Source organism: Micropterus salmoides, unplaced genomic scaffold, assembly GCF_014851395.1.
Source record: "Micropterus salmoides isolate LMB-PRFRI ecotype aquatic unplaced genomic scaffold, ASM1485139v1 Ms_hic_scaffold_18, whole genome shotgun sequence".
NCBI lineage: Eukaryota > Metazoa > Chordata > Actinopteri > Centrarchiformes > Centrarchidae > Micropterus > Micropterus salmoides.
The window spans coordinates 14,766,815-14,780,179 of NW_024040928.1; the positions used below are offsets into that span (position 1 = coordinate 14,766,815).

The 13,365-nt window shown below is 41.6% G+C and overlaps 2 protein-coding genes across 2 annotated transcripts in view; one reads left to right on the top strand and one right to left on the bottom strand.

Moving 5' to 3' along the window:
- Positions 1-913: 913 nt before the first annotated feature.
- LOC119908610 (trans-L-3-hydroxyproline dehydratase-like) lies at positions 914-5,947 on the top strand. Its single transcript, XM_038726404.1, is given in 8 exon segments — positions 914-1,029; positions 1,684-1,829; positions 1,832-2,167; positions 2,242-2,411; positions 3,905-4,027; positions 4,220-4,357; positions 5,510-5,573; positions 5,576-5,947. Coding segments are annotated over 7 exon segments (1,029 nt in total). The 5' UTR covers positions 914-1,029; positions 1,684-1,690; the 3' UTR covers positions 5,635-5,947.
- Positions 5,948-6,426: 479 nt separating this feature from the next.
- The window catches only part of LOC119908609 (disheveled-associated activator of morphogenesis 1-like), a 53,040-nt gene continuing 46,101 nt past the window's right edge, over positions 6,427-13,365 (bottom strand). Inside the window, 7 exon segments of the mRNA XM_038726403.1 lie at positions 6,427-7,898; positions 8,294-8,464; positions 10,147-10,278; positions 10,405-10,465; positions 10,557-10,664; positions 10,903-11,071; positions 13,081-13,169. Of these exon segments, the coding sequence (XP_038582331.1) occupies positions 7,686-7,898; positions 8,294-8,464; positions 10,147-10,278; positions 10,405-10,465; positions 10,557-10,664; positions 10,903-11,071; positions 13,081-13,169 (943 nt within the window). The 3' untranslated portion in view covers positions 6,427-7,685.

The following is a 13,365-nucleotide window of genomic DNA, read 5'->3' on the forward strand; positions in this document are numbered from 1 at the left end:
AAAGCAATAATGGCGGTTAATAATTTTTATTGTTAATTATCAAGTTCTCAATTTTCCTGTGAAAGATTTATTTTCCTCAAACAAGCTGTGAATATTTCAACAGGTAACAACTTACTGTTTATTCCTTCATGTAACTTTGCCTCGTACTCAGGTATATTTTCTCTAATGTTGAGTTTCAGTATTTATTTCAGTATGAGGGATTTTGCCTACTTGTGAGATGAAATGCTATGCAAATGTAAATGAACTGACGCTGCACTTGTTGATGCAAACACTGGCATTTGTTTATCTGTTTGGATAAAATGATAACGATCGTGTACATGAACAAACAGCGCGGTTACTGTTTCAGTTCATGATGTTTTCAGATTTTCTGTGTGACTGTGAATCATCTCTTTGTGAACTATAAGGATGTAAGCACGAGACTGTTCGTGGATTCAGCACATGTATTTTATATTAGATATATAAATGATCTTGCATGCATCCAGGGAACCTGATAACAGTGAAATGAATAATGAAAACTGAGGCCTGCTCACCGCCTGTTGTTTAGTCTCCTCAGTTGTACAACACTCAGTCTTTGTTTACATCAAAGCATTGAAAACTGCAACTTGCAGGGTTTTCTCTTGTTGATCCAGGTGAGTCAAAGCATACTCAATTTGTTGTGTTTATTTTGAAACTCTAAATCCACCTAACTTTCCTGCAGTTACTGATATTGTTATTCCTTCACACCAACTGATGTGGAAATAGTAGCTTCTAAATTATTAAACATTGTTGTCCACTTCTTCGAGCATGCGTTCAAATGTCTGCAAAGAATGGCGTGCACTCCACAAATCTGGACTTCTATTGCATAAAAAATGGTTTATATGCAAGTGCATTGCTAGTGTTTGATGGACGCAGCCCTCCAGAACACTAGGTGGCACTATTGTCTCGTTTTAGTCTTGTGAACTCAAACACGTCTGCACTTCACAGGAGAAATAAAAGAAGACTGAAGGCTGCAGAAGTTTTAACCCAAAATACAAAGATAATCTAAAGCAGGTAACGTTAAATATAATAATCCTTTCTGGTGTCGTACTAATTGAATAGACAACGGCCTTTTGCAGTATTTTACCGACGACTCTGGTCACATGGCGCCTCAGTCATACGTCCCGTTCATTTCCATTGAAGTAAATCTTTACTTTATGGTAATTGGTTCTGTAATAATAGAATCCAGTTTGAACGTGCAGACAACAACAGCGGTACAAACATTTGCAGATAAAATGTGTTTTGGTCTCCAAACATGCAAACTGTCCACAGAAATAGTGTTTTTCAGTCACAGCAGGCTAACATTTAAATCCACATGGAGTCTACCAAAGATTTTTTCTTTCTAATGAAGTACAGGAGGTACTTTCTACATGGTACAACCATTTTCTACAGCAGAGTGACATCTGGGTTGGGTCTAGACACGGAGAAACTGATAATATTGTCTGGTTTTAACAATTGTGATTAAAAAAAAACAAGCAACAACAGTTATTGTTGTAATTTGAACTGAAAAACCTCTAAGAGGAGAGAGGTTTCAAATCACCTACAATAATGAGCCAAATAATATTTAGAAAACAAGCTTTCTGCTGAATTTTGTGTTGGAAAATAGTAAAGATATAGCTGTATTTTGGCTTAAAGCATTGTTTCCAATTAGTTTTTGTTTCTTATTAGCACTGAGATGGAAATGCAGCTCCCACCTCACGAGGGAGACGAGCTCTCAGTGGTGGACATGCACGCAGGTGGAGAGCCTTTACGGGTTATCGTCAGCGGCTATCCAGAGGTCAAAGGTGACAGTGTGCTGTCCAAACGCCGCTACGTCGGGAACATCTGGACCACCTCAGGAGGGTGCTGATGTACGAGCCGCGGGGACACTATGACATGTACGGAGCCCTGATCGTGGCCAGCGAGATCCCCGAGGCTGACCTTGGGGTGCTGTTCATGCACAACGAGGGGTACAGCACCATGTGTGGCCACGCCGTCATCGCACTGGGACGCTTCGCTGTGGACTACAAAATAGTGAAAGAGCCACAGTCACCAGAGACCCAAGTGAACATACACTGTCCCTGTGGCCTGGTGAAGGCGTTTGTCGAGTACTCCGGTGGTAAAACAGGAGGAGTAAGGTTTCTCAGTGTGCCCGCGTTTGCATTCGCCACAGGTAGGGCCCTCAAAACTGTCCTCTGGTATTTCTAATCTTCTGCAGGAATGTAACTGCGGAACTTCTCCTCCCAGATGTGACGGTGACTGTGGAAGGGTTTGGTGATGTGACTGTGGACATCAGCTACGGAGGGGCCTTCTACGCCTTTGTAAACGCCCAGAGGTTTGGCCTCGATGTGGCCGAGTCCAGGACTCGAGATCTGGTAGACGCAGCCACAGCAGTGACCAACGCCGTCAAAACTCAGGTAACAAGTTCATATTTCAGCCTGTGTTAAATCCACAGTAGTCTCTGTGCTGACACAGAAACGTTAGCAACAGAATGTTACAGGTGCTAGATGGAATCTAAAAAAAGCACATTTCCTAAAGTAAACCATTGTTTCCCTAATAAATAATGTACCTCTTAACTCTTAAAATAACATCCATCATTTAGATTTAGTGGAAGCCACAGTGTGAAGAATGTGAAATAAAGGCCAGTGAAGGAGGGCTGATTAACACAGAATATCTTGTGTACTGCACCTTTTTTTATTCATGAAATAAGCATTTAACAAGAATATACACAGATGAGCCATAACAAAATGACCACCTGCCTGATATTGTGCAGGTTCCCCTATTGCCGGCAAAACAGCCCTGATCCGTGTAGTCATGGACTCCACTAGACCTCTGAAGGTGTGCTGTGGTATTGGCACCAACACATTAGCAGCAAATCCTTTAAGTTTCGAGGTGGAGCCTCCATAGATCGGACATGTTTGTCCAGCACATCCCACAGGTGCTTGATTGGATTGAGATTTGGGGAATTTGGAGGCCAAGTCAACACCTTGAACTCTTTTTTTGGGTTTCTCACACCATTCCTGAACCATTTTTGCTTTGTGGCAGGGCACATTGCTTCTTCCCATAGTGCATCCTGGTGCCGGGTGTTCCCCAGGTAGCCTAAGCGATGCACACGCACCTGGCCATCCACATGTTTGAAAAGAAAACGTGATTTATCAGACCAGGCCACCTTCTTCCACTGCTCTGTGGTCCAGTTCTGATGCTCACGAGCCCATTATATGCGCTTTCAGCAGTGGACAGGGGTCAGCATGGGCACCCTGACTGGTCTGTGGCTACGCATCCTCATATGCAACAAACTGTGATGCACTGTGTATTCTGACACCTTTCTATCAGAACCAGCATCAACTTTCTTAGCAGTTTGATCTGAAGTAGCTTGTCTGTTGGATCGGACCACACGGGCCAGCCTTCGCTCCCCCCGTGCATACATGAGCCTTGGCCAGTCATGACCCTGTAACGGTGTACTGCATTTCCTTCCTTGGATCACTTTTGATAGGTGCTGACCACTGCAGAATGTTTTGGAGATCTGAATCAGTCATCCAGCCATCACAGACTGGCCCTTGTCAAAGTCGCTATAAATTTGCTTGATAATTTTTCCTGCTTCCGACACATCAACCATGAGGACACAATGTTCATACGCTGCCTAATATATATCACACCCACTGGCAGGTGCCATGGCAATGACCTGTCAGTCAACTACCTCTCCGTGTTCATAATGTTATGGCTGATTGGTGTACATGACAGTGTCTTTAGAGGGCTCTTGTGTGCATTTGTTCCAGACGTATGCGTTACATTTGCTTCAGTGGGGTTGAAGTCAGGGCCAGGGAAAGAAGTATCAGGAACCAAAGTATATGTAAAGGCGTTGTCCACATTGTGTATGTTGATTCAAAAGCCTTGCTGTTTTCTCCCCTAGGTGAAGTTGCACCACCCATCCAGTGAGGATCTGGCCTTCCTCTATGGCACCATTCTCACAGACGGCAAAGACAATTACTCCTCTGATCCCACTGCCAATATCTGTGTGTTCGCAGAAGCACAGGTACCCGACTGACACTGCTCCTGAGCAAATACCAACTCGTCGTTTGACACTTAAAGGAGCGATGTCTGAAACATTTACCATCTACATTTAGTGTACTAAGATGATGATGTTGTGTTGGAAGAATACTAAAGGAGGACACTAACTGTGTTTTTGTATTATCTTGACCTGGTTTTTAACTGGTTTAAACGTCAGGTGGACCGAAGTCCTACTGGTTCCGGTGTTACAGCCCGAGTGGCTCTACAGTATCACAAAGGTCTCATCCAGCTGAACCAGACCAGGATGTTTCAGAGTGGAGCTACTGGATCCCAGTTCACAGGGAAAGCTGTCGAGGTACCAGAGTTTTCATCTTCTGCCTCGAGCTCGATGTTTTACAGGTCCAGAGTCGACTCATATGTGTATGGGCAGGGGGTGGGGTGAGTGTTCTTTTGCCCCGCTCTTGCACTGATAAGATGGGTGAAAGGTTTCTGGGTCGGCTGTCACGGTCAGAAAGTGCCATTAACCAAAGATCAGGAGATCTTTATCCCTTCCTTATCCTCAGTCATCAGTCGCTTCAGTGTGTTAAACAGGTCAGAGCGTTTGTTGTAAAACACTGCGGAAAGACTGTAAACGCTTTCTTCTAAAGCACTAAACTGGTTTTAATACTGAGTGAAAGACACATTTTCTGAACACTAATATTTAAATCTCTTGTGGACGGTAAAGTCAATATAAAACTATATGCATATATCACTGTCTTAAGATAACAAGTCAGATCATCAAGACCCAATTAGATGGTTGGATTTACATTAAATTAGGGACTTTGTAGGCCCACTGAATATTTGTTCAACATATTACAATATAAATGAGCTTTATTTTAATTCATGAAAACAAATTGTTGTCAGCTAGGGCAGGGTGATGTGGCCATAAATGATTATAATAAAAATTATCATCATGATAAAAATTTCATCATTAGATATCAATAATTAATCCTGAGTGAAAGTGGTTTTAAAACAATTATAATGATAAACATAATGTTATCGTGAGTAAAATTAAGTAAAGTCCTTTTTCAGTCCCTTTTCCTCAACAAGATAAATATACTAATTGAAAAATTAAGTGGTAATTAGCTTGTGATTCAAATGAATTAAATCAAACATTTATTGGACATTTGTTATATTGTTATTGAGGAAAATTATATCACAATAATTATCATTATTGTTTTATTGCCCAGCCCTATAGCATATTATTATATTGTACACATTTCTATTTCATGGTGGACTCTCCCTGTGGCATTTGAGCTGGCTTTATACTGTGATCAGACGACCTTGACAAGTCACTCATAAATGTGGTTTATGTACCTCGCTAACCGGTGATTGGTTCACCTGCGACCCATAAACCCTCAGAAATAGACAAACGTGAACCTAAGTGATGAAGCCGGAGTGCCAGAGACGCTTTGTCTTACAAACTTCTGTTCACGTAGGTGTGTTTGTGATTCTCCTTTCTGTTCAGGAGACCAAGTGCGGAGACTTCAAGGCTGTAGTGGTGGAAGTTGCCGGCAGAGCTTTTTACACCGGATTTCCCGATTCGTGCAGGAGCCAGACGACAAGCTGACACGAGGTTTTCTGCTGAAGTGAGCCTCAATTACAGGTTATTAAACATGTTTATACAAATATATACTGAATCCATAATAAACAGCGTTGAAGAGATGGTAGCAGTCATTTCTGTTTTCATAGTTCATTATAACCTGATTGACCTAAATTAAGAAATGTTTTGCATTCCATTGTGCATTACATACATGAACTAGGATAGAGACAGCACATTGAGAATCTGTTCAGCATGAGAAATTGTGTTTTTATGGATTGTATTTTACAGAAATGTAATCGTTTTAAATTGGTCATTTATTTTATTTGATACTGCATTGACTTTAATAAATGTACTGTAAGGCCATCTCGTGTCTGAGCCAATGCTATGCTAGCAATTTTGAGGGATTTTACTTTTGAAATGTAAAATGTTTAAATTCACCAAATTCAGCAATTCCGTATTCCTTAAACTGCATTGTCACTTTTGACTTCAAGGTTGTAATAATCAATAACTGTTATTGAGCTATTAAGCATTGAACAACATATGGAGGAAAAAAAACTTAAAGAGCAGTTTAAAATGTATTTGCTGACAACATGTGAATGTTTGCAGACTGTAACATTGTTGGATTTGTCTTAAATTTAAGAAGGCGGCAGTCAGGTATCCTGTTCAGTAGCAGTCATCGACCACTAGATGGAGCCAGGAGCCTGGCTGCCGTCAGGATCATGAAAACATGATCCTCTGTCCTATTCAGAGTCATGGTGGTAATAAATGACTTTTTGAACCTTAGTAAATGCTGAATAAGAATTCATTCAAGTGCTTGTTAACTAAACACAAAAGCTCATAAGTGTTTTCTCCCATTTATTATCATCAGGTCGTTGTACAATGGAAGGCAATATTTAAATTATAAAAGTCCAACGTTGGTGTTTGACACTGGATGGATTGACGCAGCCAAGGGGACAAATTAAAATCAAGGGTTTTTACTTCCACATGTGACGTTTTCTACAAGAATGAAAACATCACATGTGGATCACAGAGTTTAAAATCAGGGTTTGGTTTCTTGTTTTGTTTCGCGGTGTGAATCCAGCCAGTGTAAAGAAAACATTTCATCTTTTCAGTAAAAACGTAAAGGAGGGAACTCCCTTCAGATGGGAAAAAAACAAGTGTATTGCATTGATTGGGTATGGTTTTAATGGCATTTAGCATAGTAATTATGAATTTATATGTGCATGTGTAACAACCTTATATATAGATATATGTAATCTATGACATGAGTTTCCACACTTATTGAGAAATTGGGGATTAGGCCCAGGCCTTTGAAAGTACCCTTTCAACAGTTAAAATCAACAGAGTTAAGGCCAGCTCTTAACAGGGAAAAGGTTCAAATAAAACATACAGTGATCAGATATATAAATGCTGCACGTCAATGATGAATAGAAAAGAAACCTGCCTCTCAGCTGCGCCCCTTGCAGTCAAAACCACGTCTGTCTAACAACGCTGCGTCTCAGTCTTGTGATGGTTCTGACTGCAAGAGAACGGTAGCGTCCAGAGGAAGTTCGGATCCAGTCTTTCTCTGAAAATGATCTCTTGGACAATTCAGGCGTGTGAAAGCAGCCCCTCTCAATCTATGAAATCAGTCCATACAAAATGGCCCCTTGTGTTTTTAATGGAATCATCTTCCTGTTTGGATCGAGCATCAAGCCCTGAAGGAGTCTTACTAGCTGCACATTTCACTCTGTGCATAGATTCTGACGTACAAAAACAGCACAGAATAGTTTCTATCAGACAGCCTGTAATCAAACGCATGTCTTACACCTGGAAGGGAACCTTTCTCCGGTGGGGAAAAACAGCTTCTTAAAACATTTCATTTGACCAAACTGATCCTCCAGCGGGAACGATCCGATTTGGTCGTTAACAACAACTTTTGGCTTCTGTTCCACATCAAACTCTCAGAGGATGAAAGATCTAAACGTGCTGTGGGTGGTTCTGCAGCGGTGAAGCCGAGCTGGGTGGGAATGGAGGAGGGTGCAGAGGAATGTGCATGTCAGTTTGACCCAAGGCAAACTAAGGGGTGGGTGGGGTGGGGAGAAGATGACCTCAACCCCACTTAGAAGTTGAGCTTTGTGACCGGTCGCTCTCTGCTTGAGTCTGTGGTCTGGCTGTTGATGCGCTTGCGGTTGCGTTTCATCTTGGACAAGTCCTTGTCGAAGACCTCGCCTGATCGCAGCGCTGACACCAAGTCATCAAACTCGCCTCCGTCGTCCTCACCGTTGGCCTTCGCTTTCCGGGCCTTTCGCTCCTTCTCCCTCTGCTCTTTCAGCTGGGGAAACAGAAATAAAAATCATTGTAATTTAAAGAACAACTCCCTCTGTATAAATTTACCTTTGCATCAAATAAATAGTTTGACATTATGGGAAATTCATTTATTTGTTTTCTTGCAAAGAGATATTTGAGAAGATCGATAACATTCATATCTGTGTGTTCAATATGAAGCTACAGTCACAAGAGTGGCATCGATCTTCTCGTCTAACATTACAGAAAGCTAAAAAACATATTACAGCGAACACTGTGGCCACAAGTGGATATTACAAAATAATGACAAATTTGAATTTCCCTTAATTTCACAAGAATCTCCATAATACTCCATAATTATACACTAAGTGTTTTATAACATCTGTGGATCTGATAATATGGAAACTGGGAACGGTCACATACTTGAGCTTCCATTTTGGCCCTGCGCTCCTCCTCCTCTTTGCGTTTTCGTATGTTCTCGTTCTCCTGCTGAGCCTCACCGAACGACTGCAGGAACTGGTCAAAGATGCCAAAGAACTCATCTGGCTGCATCTTATTGGCATCCTCACCAAAGTGCTTTACTGCCCTCAGGAACTGAGGGACCAAAGAGAAGGGGGCAGACAGGATCAGATTTACAGCAGGACACAGTAGAAGCATGTTTTACTCAGTCTTTGACTGTTTTATAGGAGACTCATTAGGTCTCAGCTCTTTGAAATAAGAGCCTGGTACAGAGTAGCTGGGCTTTGAAGCCCATGTTAACCCAGATCTGACCAGCTACTGATTACAGCTGAGGCCAGAGACCGGAGCCAGAGTCCAAATTAAGGCAAGCAGAACATCCAGATGTGAGATCATGCTGAGAACATGTATCTTCCAAGATGTGTATATTAACAGCAGCTCTGTCTGTGACACACACACACACACACACACACTCTCTCTCTCAGGTGGAGCAAAAATGCATTTAAATTACTTAAATTATTTGGTGCCCCCCCCCCCAATAGGACATTATCTATATAATTATAAAAATGCCTAAAAAGGTCACTTTTATACTTTACATCCTGATAAATCTGCAACAACTTTATTATATGCTCACATACACAAACCAGATGCGTGTTCTCTGTTTCAGAGGACCACTGTAAACGCTCTCAAATATTTAACTGTGGGACACCGTAAATGATTCACAGAAACTAATGGTTGCCATGTGACCAGCTGAGCTCTTGGGTCAACGTAGCACACAGACACACTATGGGGCGAAAAACATGCTCAAGATAAAAACTCCTCCCGGCTTGCACCAATAAATGTGGACAGGCGCATAAATATAACGTCAAGCTCTCCCTAGAAAGGTGAATATTCTCAGGTTTCTAGTAGTAAAAAGCCTGTGTCCCTAAAAATGGCTGCAAAATCCAGTTTCTTATTCTTTTGCTTCAGCCTCTCATTTTCACAAAGGCCACCTACAGTGAAATGTAACAAAGTTTGATAAAAGCATTCAGAAAATGACATGTTAGGTTGGAAGGTATGATTAAGCCCCACAAAACCATGATGCATTGAGACACACAATGTCCAAACAGTGCTGAACATATTGGTGTAAAATAATGATTGAAAGATAGCGATATCTGGCATTTTGAATCGGTCAATACATCACGATGGTGATATATAAACCCCTGCAGGCAGACTTGTCAGTGTGGCTGCTGTGGAACAATGTTAGCGCTGTAAGTTTTGGGAAGGTGGTGAAAAAGTTGGTTTGAAACCCTAAATGTCTTCACTCACCATAGTCTTTTCTAAAATCTAATCTGAAACCATTACTGGCTAGCGTTAAATATATATTGTTATACTGTAGAAAATGATGCAGTTGAATGACATCACTTCAGACTAACTGTACCTCACTCTCCAGTAAACGGCAGTCACGTTCTGAAATATACAGCAGAAACAGATGTATTTTAATAACAATTCAGTCTAAAACAACACGTTACTGGCTGAGCTAACCATGTATATTAGATTGTACTCTGCATGGACTAATATCTAACACTGTTCCTGGTTTCTGTCTTGACCTGGACACATGGCAACAAGCAGGCTGACCAATGAAGTGTCAGTGGTGCTGCGGCAGGAAGCTGAAAACACTTCACTTCTGCTGTTAGCTTTCCTACAAAAAGGTGTCAATGAAGCGTGTAGAAACAGCTGCGTGGAGAGGAAATGGGATGCAAGCTGTCAGCGTTCGTGTCTACAAGTGATAGTGCTGCTGTCCGGTCTGCTCAAAGACACGTACAGACGCAATGACTTACCAGTTCCTTGGCCTCCGTGAGAGAGTCCTCCACGTCGGAGAAGCTGAAGCTGGCCACGGTGATGAACTGACTCACCACCGACACAAACTTGTCGCCCAGCTCCTGCGGTCGATTCTTCTGGTATTCCAGCTCCTAACAGTGAAAATGATCCAGGAGAGGAAGTTAAAGGAAATAATGAGAGGAGAGCACCGGCGCTAAACATTGTATAACAGCCCGACCGATAGGGAACATGTTATCTCATAGATCTGTGTGACTCACGCTCTCCACACTTTTCAAGCCGCTGCGCAGGTTGCCAATATCTTTTTCCAGCTCAGTCATGCTGCAGAGAAAGAAGAGAGAAGAAGTTTAATACAAAACAGAAAGCAAACAAGAGAAGCAGATGTGTGTCAGGCAGCAGGTTCTCCACCTACTTGACTTTGGCTGCCACTGAGATACTCTGCAGGTCCTCCTGGAACATCAGGACTTTGGGGTATTTCTTCTCCAGGATGGTGATCAGGTAGTGCAGGAGAGTGATGTTTCTGCAAACGTGCAAGAGGCACAGACACACTGAGGCGGGCTGACCTTCAAGGCAGCAATTATGTCAAGTGTGCAATAAATTGCTTTTATTATGTAGGATCAGATATGAATAACCATACGGCATTTCATAAGAATCCCATTCCCTGTTCCAGATGTGACTTTTATCTATTGTTTTATTTCATGCCGTTCTCTCCGTTACTGCCTGAAACATGTGATGTTACAATTGAAAAAGGTTCTTACTTGTCGATACTGGATTTGGTATCAGCAATCTTGTTGAGTGAAGACACTTTGAAGCCGTAAGCGTTCCCCCTCTGACCCTTGTTCATGAAGTTTCCAAAGGCCAGCACCACCTCCAGCAGCTGCTTCAGGTTTCTGCTGTGTAAAATCTCCTTAGACGCCTTGGCCAGAGCTGAGATGAAAACATAACCATTAATGTTTTCAGGCACTTTAAGGGTCCACGCTGATTTACTTTCAGACTTAAACCATCAGTGGTTAGATAGATAGATGTAAAATTAAATACAATACAAATATAATTTCAGATATCTATATCTCTATATATATATCTATCTATCTATCTATATCTATATATATATATATCTCTATATATATATATATATACATACACACACACACACACACATACACACACACACACACACACAGTGGGTACGGAAAGTATTCAGACCCCTTTAAATTTTTCACTCTTTGTTTCATTGCAGCCATTTTCCAAAAATCAAAAAAGTTCATTTTATTTCTCAGTAATGTACACTCAGCACCCCATCTTGACAGAAAAAAACAGAAATGTAGAAATTTTTGCAAATTTATTAAAAAAGAAAAACTGAAATATCACATGGTCATAAGTATTCAGACCCTTTGCTCAGTATTTAGTAGAAGCACCCTTTTGATCTAATACAGCCATGAGTCGTTTTGGGAAAGATGCAACAAGTTTTTCACATCTGGATTTGGGTATCCTCTGCCATTCCTCCTTGCAGATCCTCTCCAGTTCTGTCAGGTTGGATGGTAAACGTTGGTGGACAGCCATTTTCAGGTCTCTCCAGAGATGCTCAGTTGGGTTTAAGTCAGGGCTCTGGCTGGGCCATTCAAGAACAGCCACGGAGTTGTTGTGAAGCCACTCCTTCGTTATTTTAGCGGTGTGCTTAGGGTCATTGTCTTGTTGGAAGGTAAACCTTCAGCCCAGTCTGAGGTCCAGAGCACTCTGGAAAAGGTTTTCGTCCAGGATATCCCTGTACTTGGCCGCATTCATCTTTCCCTCGATTGCAACCAGTCGCCCTGTCCCTGCAGCTGAAAAACACCCCCACAGCATGATGCTGCCACCACCATGCTTCACTGTTGAGACTGTATTGGACAGGTGATGAGCAGTGCCTGGTTTTCTCCACACCGCTCCACTTCTATCTTGGTCTCATCAGACCAGAGGATCTTATTTATCACCATCTTGGAGTCCTTCAGGTGTTTTTTAGCAAACTCCATGCGGGCTTTCATGTGTCTTGCACTGAGGAGAGGCTTCCGTCGGGCCACTCTGCCATAAAGCCCCGACTGGTGGATTGCTGCAGTGATGGTTGACTTACTACAACTTTCTCCCATCTCCCGACTGCATCTCTGGAGCTCAGCCACAGTGACCTTTGGGTTCTTCTTTACCTCTCTCACCAAGGCTCTTCTCCCCCGATAGCTCAGTTTGGCCGGACGGCCAGCTCTAGGAAGGGTTCTGGTCGTCCCAAACGTCTTCCATTTGAGGATTATGGAGGCCACTGTGCTCTTAGGAACCTTAAGTGCAGCAGAAATTTTTTTGTAACCTTGGCCAGATCTGTGCCTTGCCACAATTCTGTCTCTGAGCTCTTCAGGCAGTTCCTTTGACCTCATGATTCTCATGTGCTCTGACATGCACTGTGAGCTGTAAGATCTTATATAGACAGGTGTGTGGCTTTCCTAATTAAGTCCAATCAGTATAATCAAACACAGCTGGACTCAAATGAAGGTGTAGAACCATCTCAAGGATGATCAGAAGAAATAGACAGCACCTGAGTTAAATATGAGTGTCACGGCAAAGGGTCTGAATACTTATGACCATGTGATATTTCAGTTTTTCTTTTTTAATAAATTTGCAAAAATTTCTACATTTCTGTTTTTTTCTGTCAAGATGGGGTGCTGAGTGTACATTACTGAGAAATAAAATGAACTTTTTTGATTTTTGGAAAATGGCTGCAATGAAACAAAGAGTGAAAAATTTAAAGGGGTCTGAATACTTTCCGTACCCACTGTATATGTGTATATGTGTGTGATATATATATATATATATATATATATATATATATATATATATGTATATGTGTGTGTATATATATATATATAAAACATGTTTGAGTTAATGTCATTGGTGTATGAAACTATGAGACTTCTCACCTTCAACTTTGGGTTTGATCTCAGCTATCCTCTCTGCAAACTTCTTTTTGAAATATAGAGACTGCAGCCTCTGCTGGTAGTGGTTTATTCTGTACACGGGATGGAAAATGCATGTCACAGGAGGATGAAAATAGACAAAAATAATAAATTATAAACAGGGAAATCCACAATTTAGACAGAAGCCACAAACATGGACATTGTGCTTGAGCAGAACAAAGCGAGCTGCCTGTGTGCTTATTAAATGGCGCATATAAAGTTTAAGTTGCGGTAATGAAGCTTATTTTT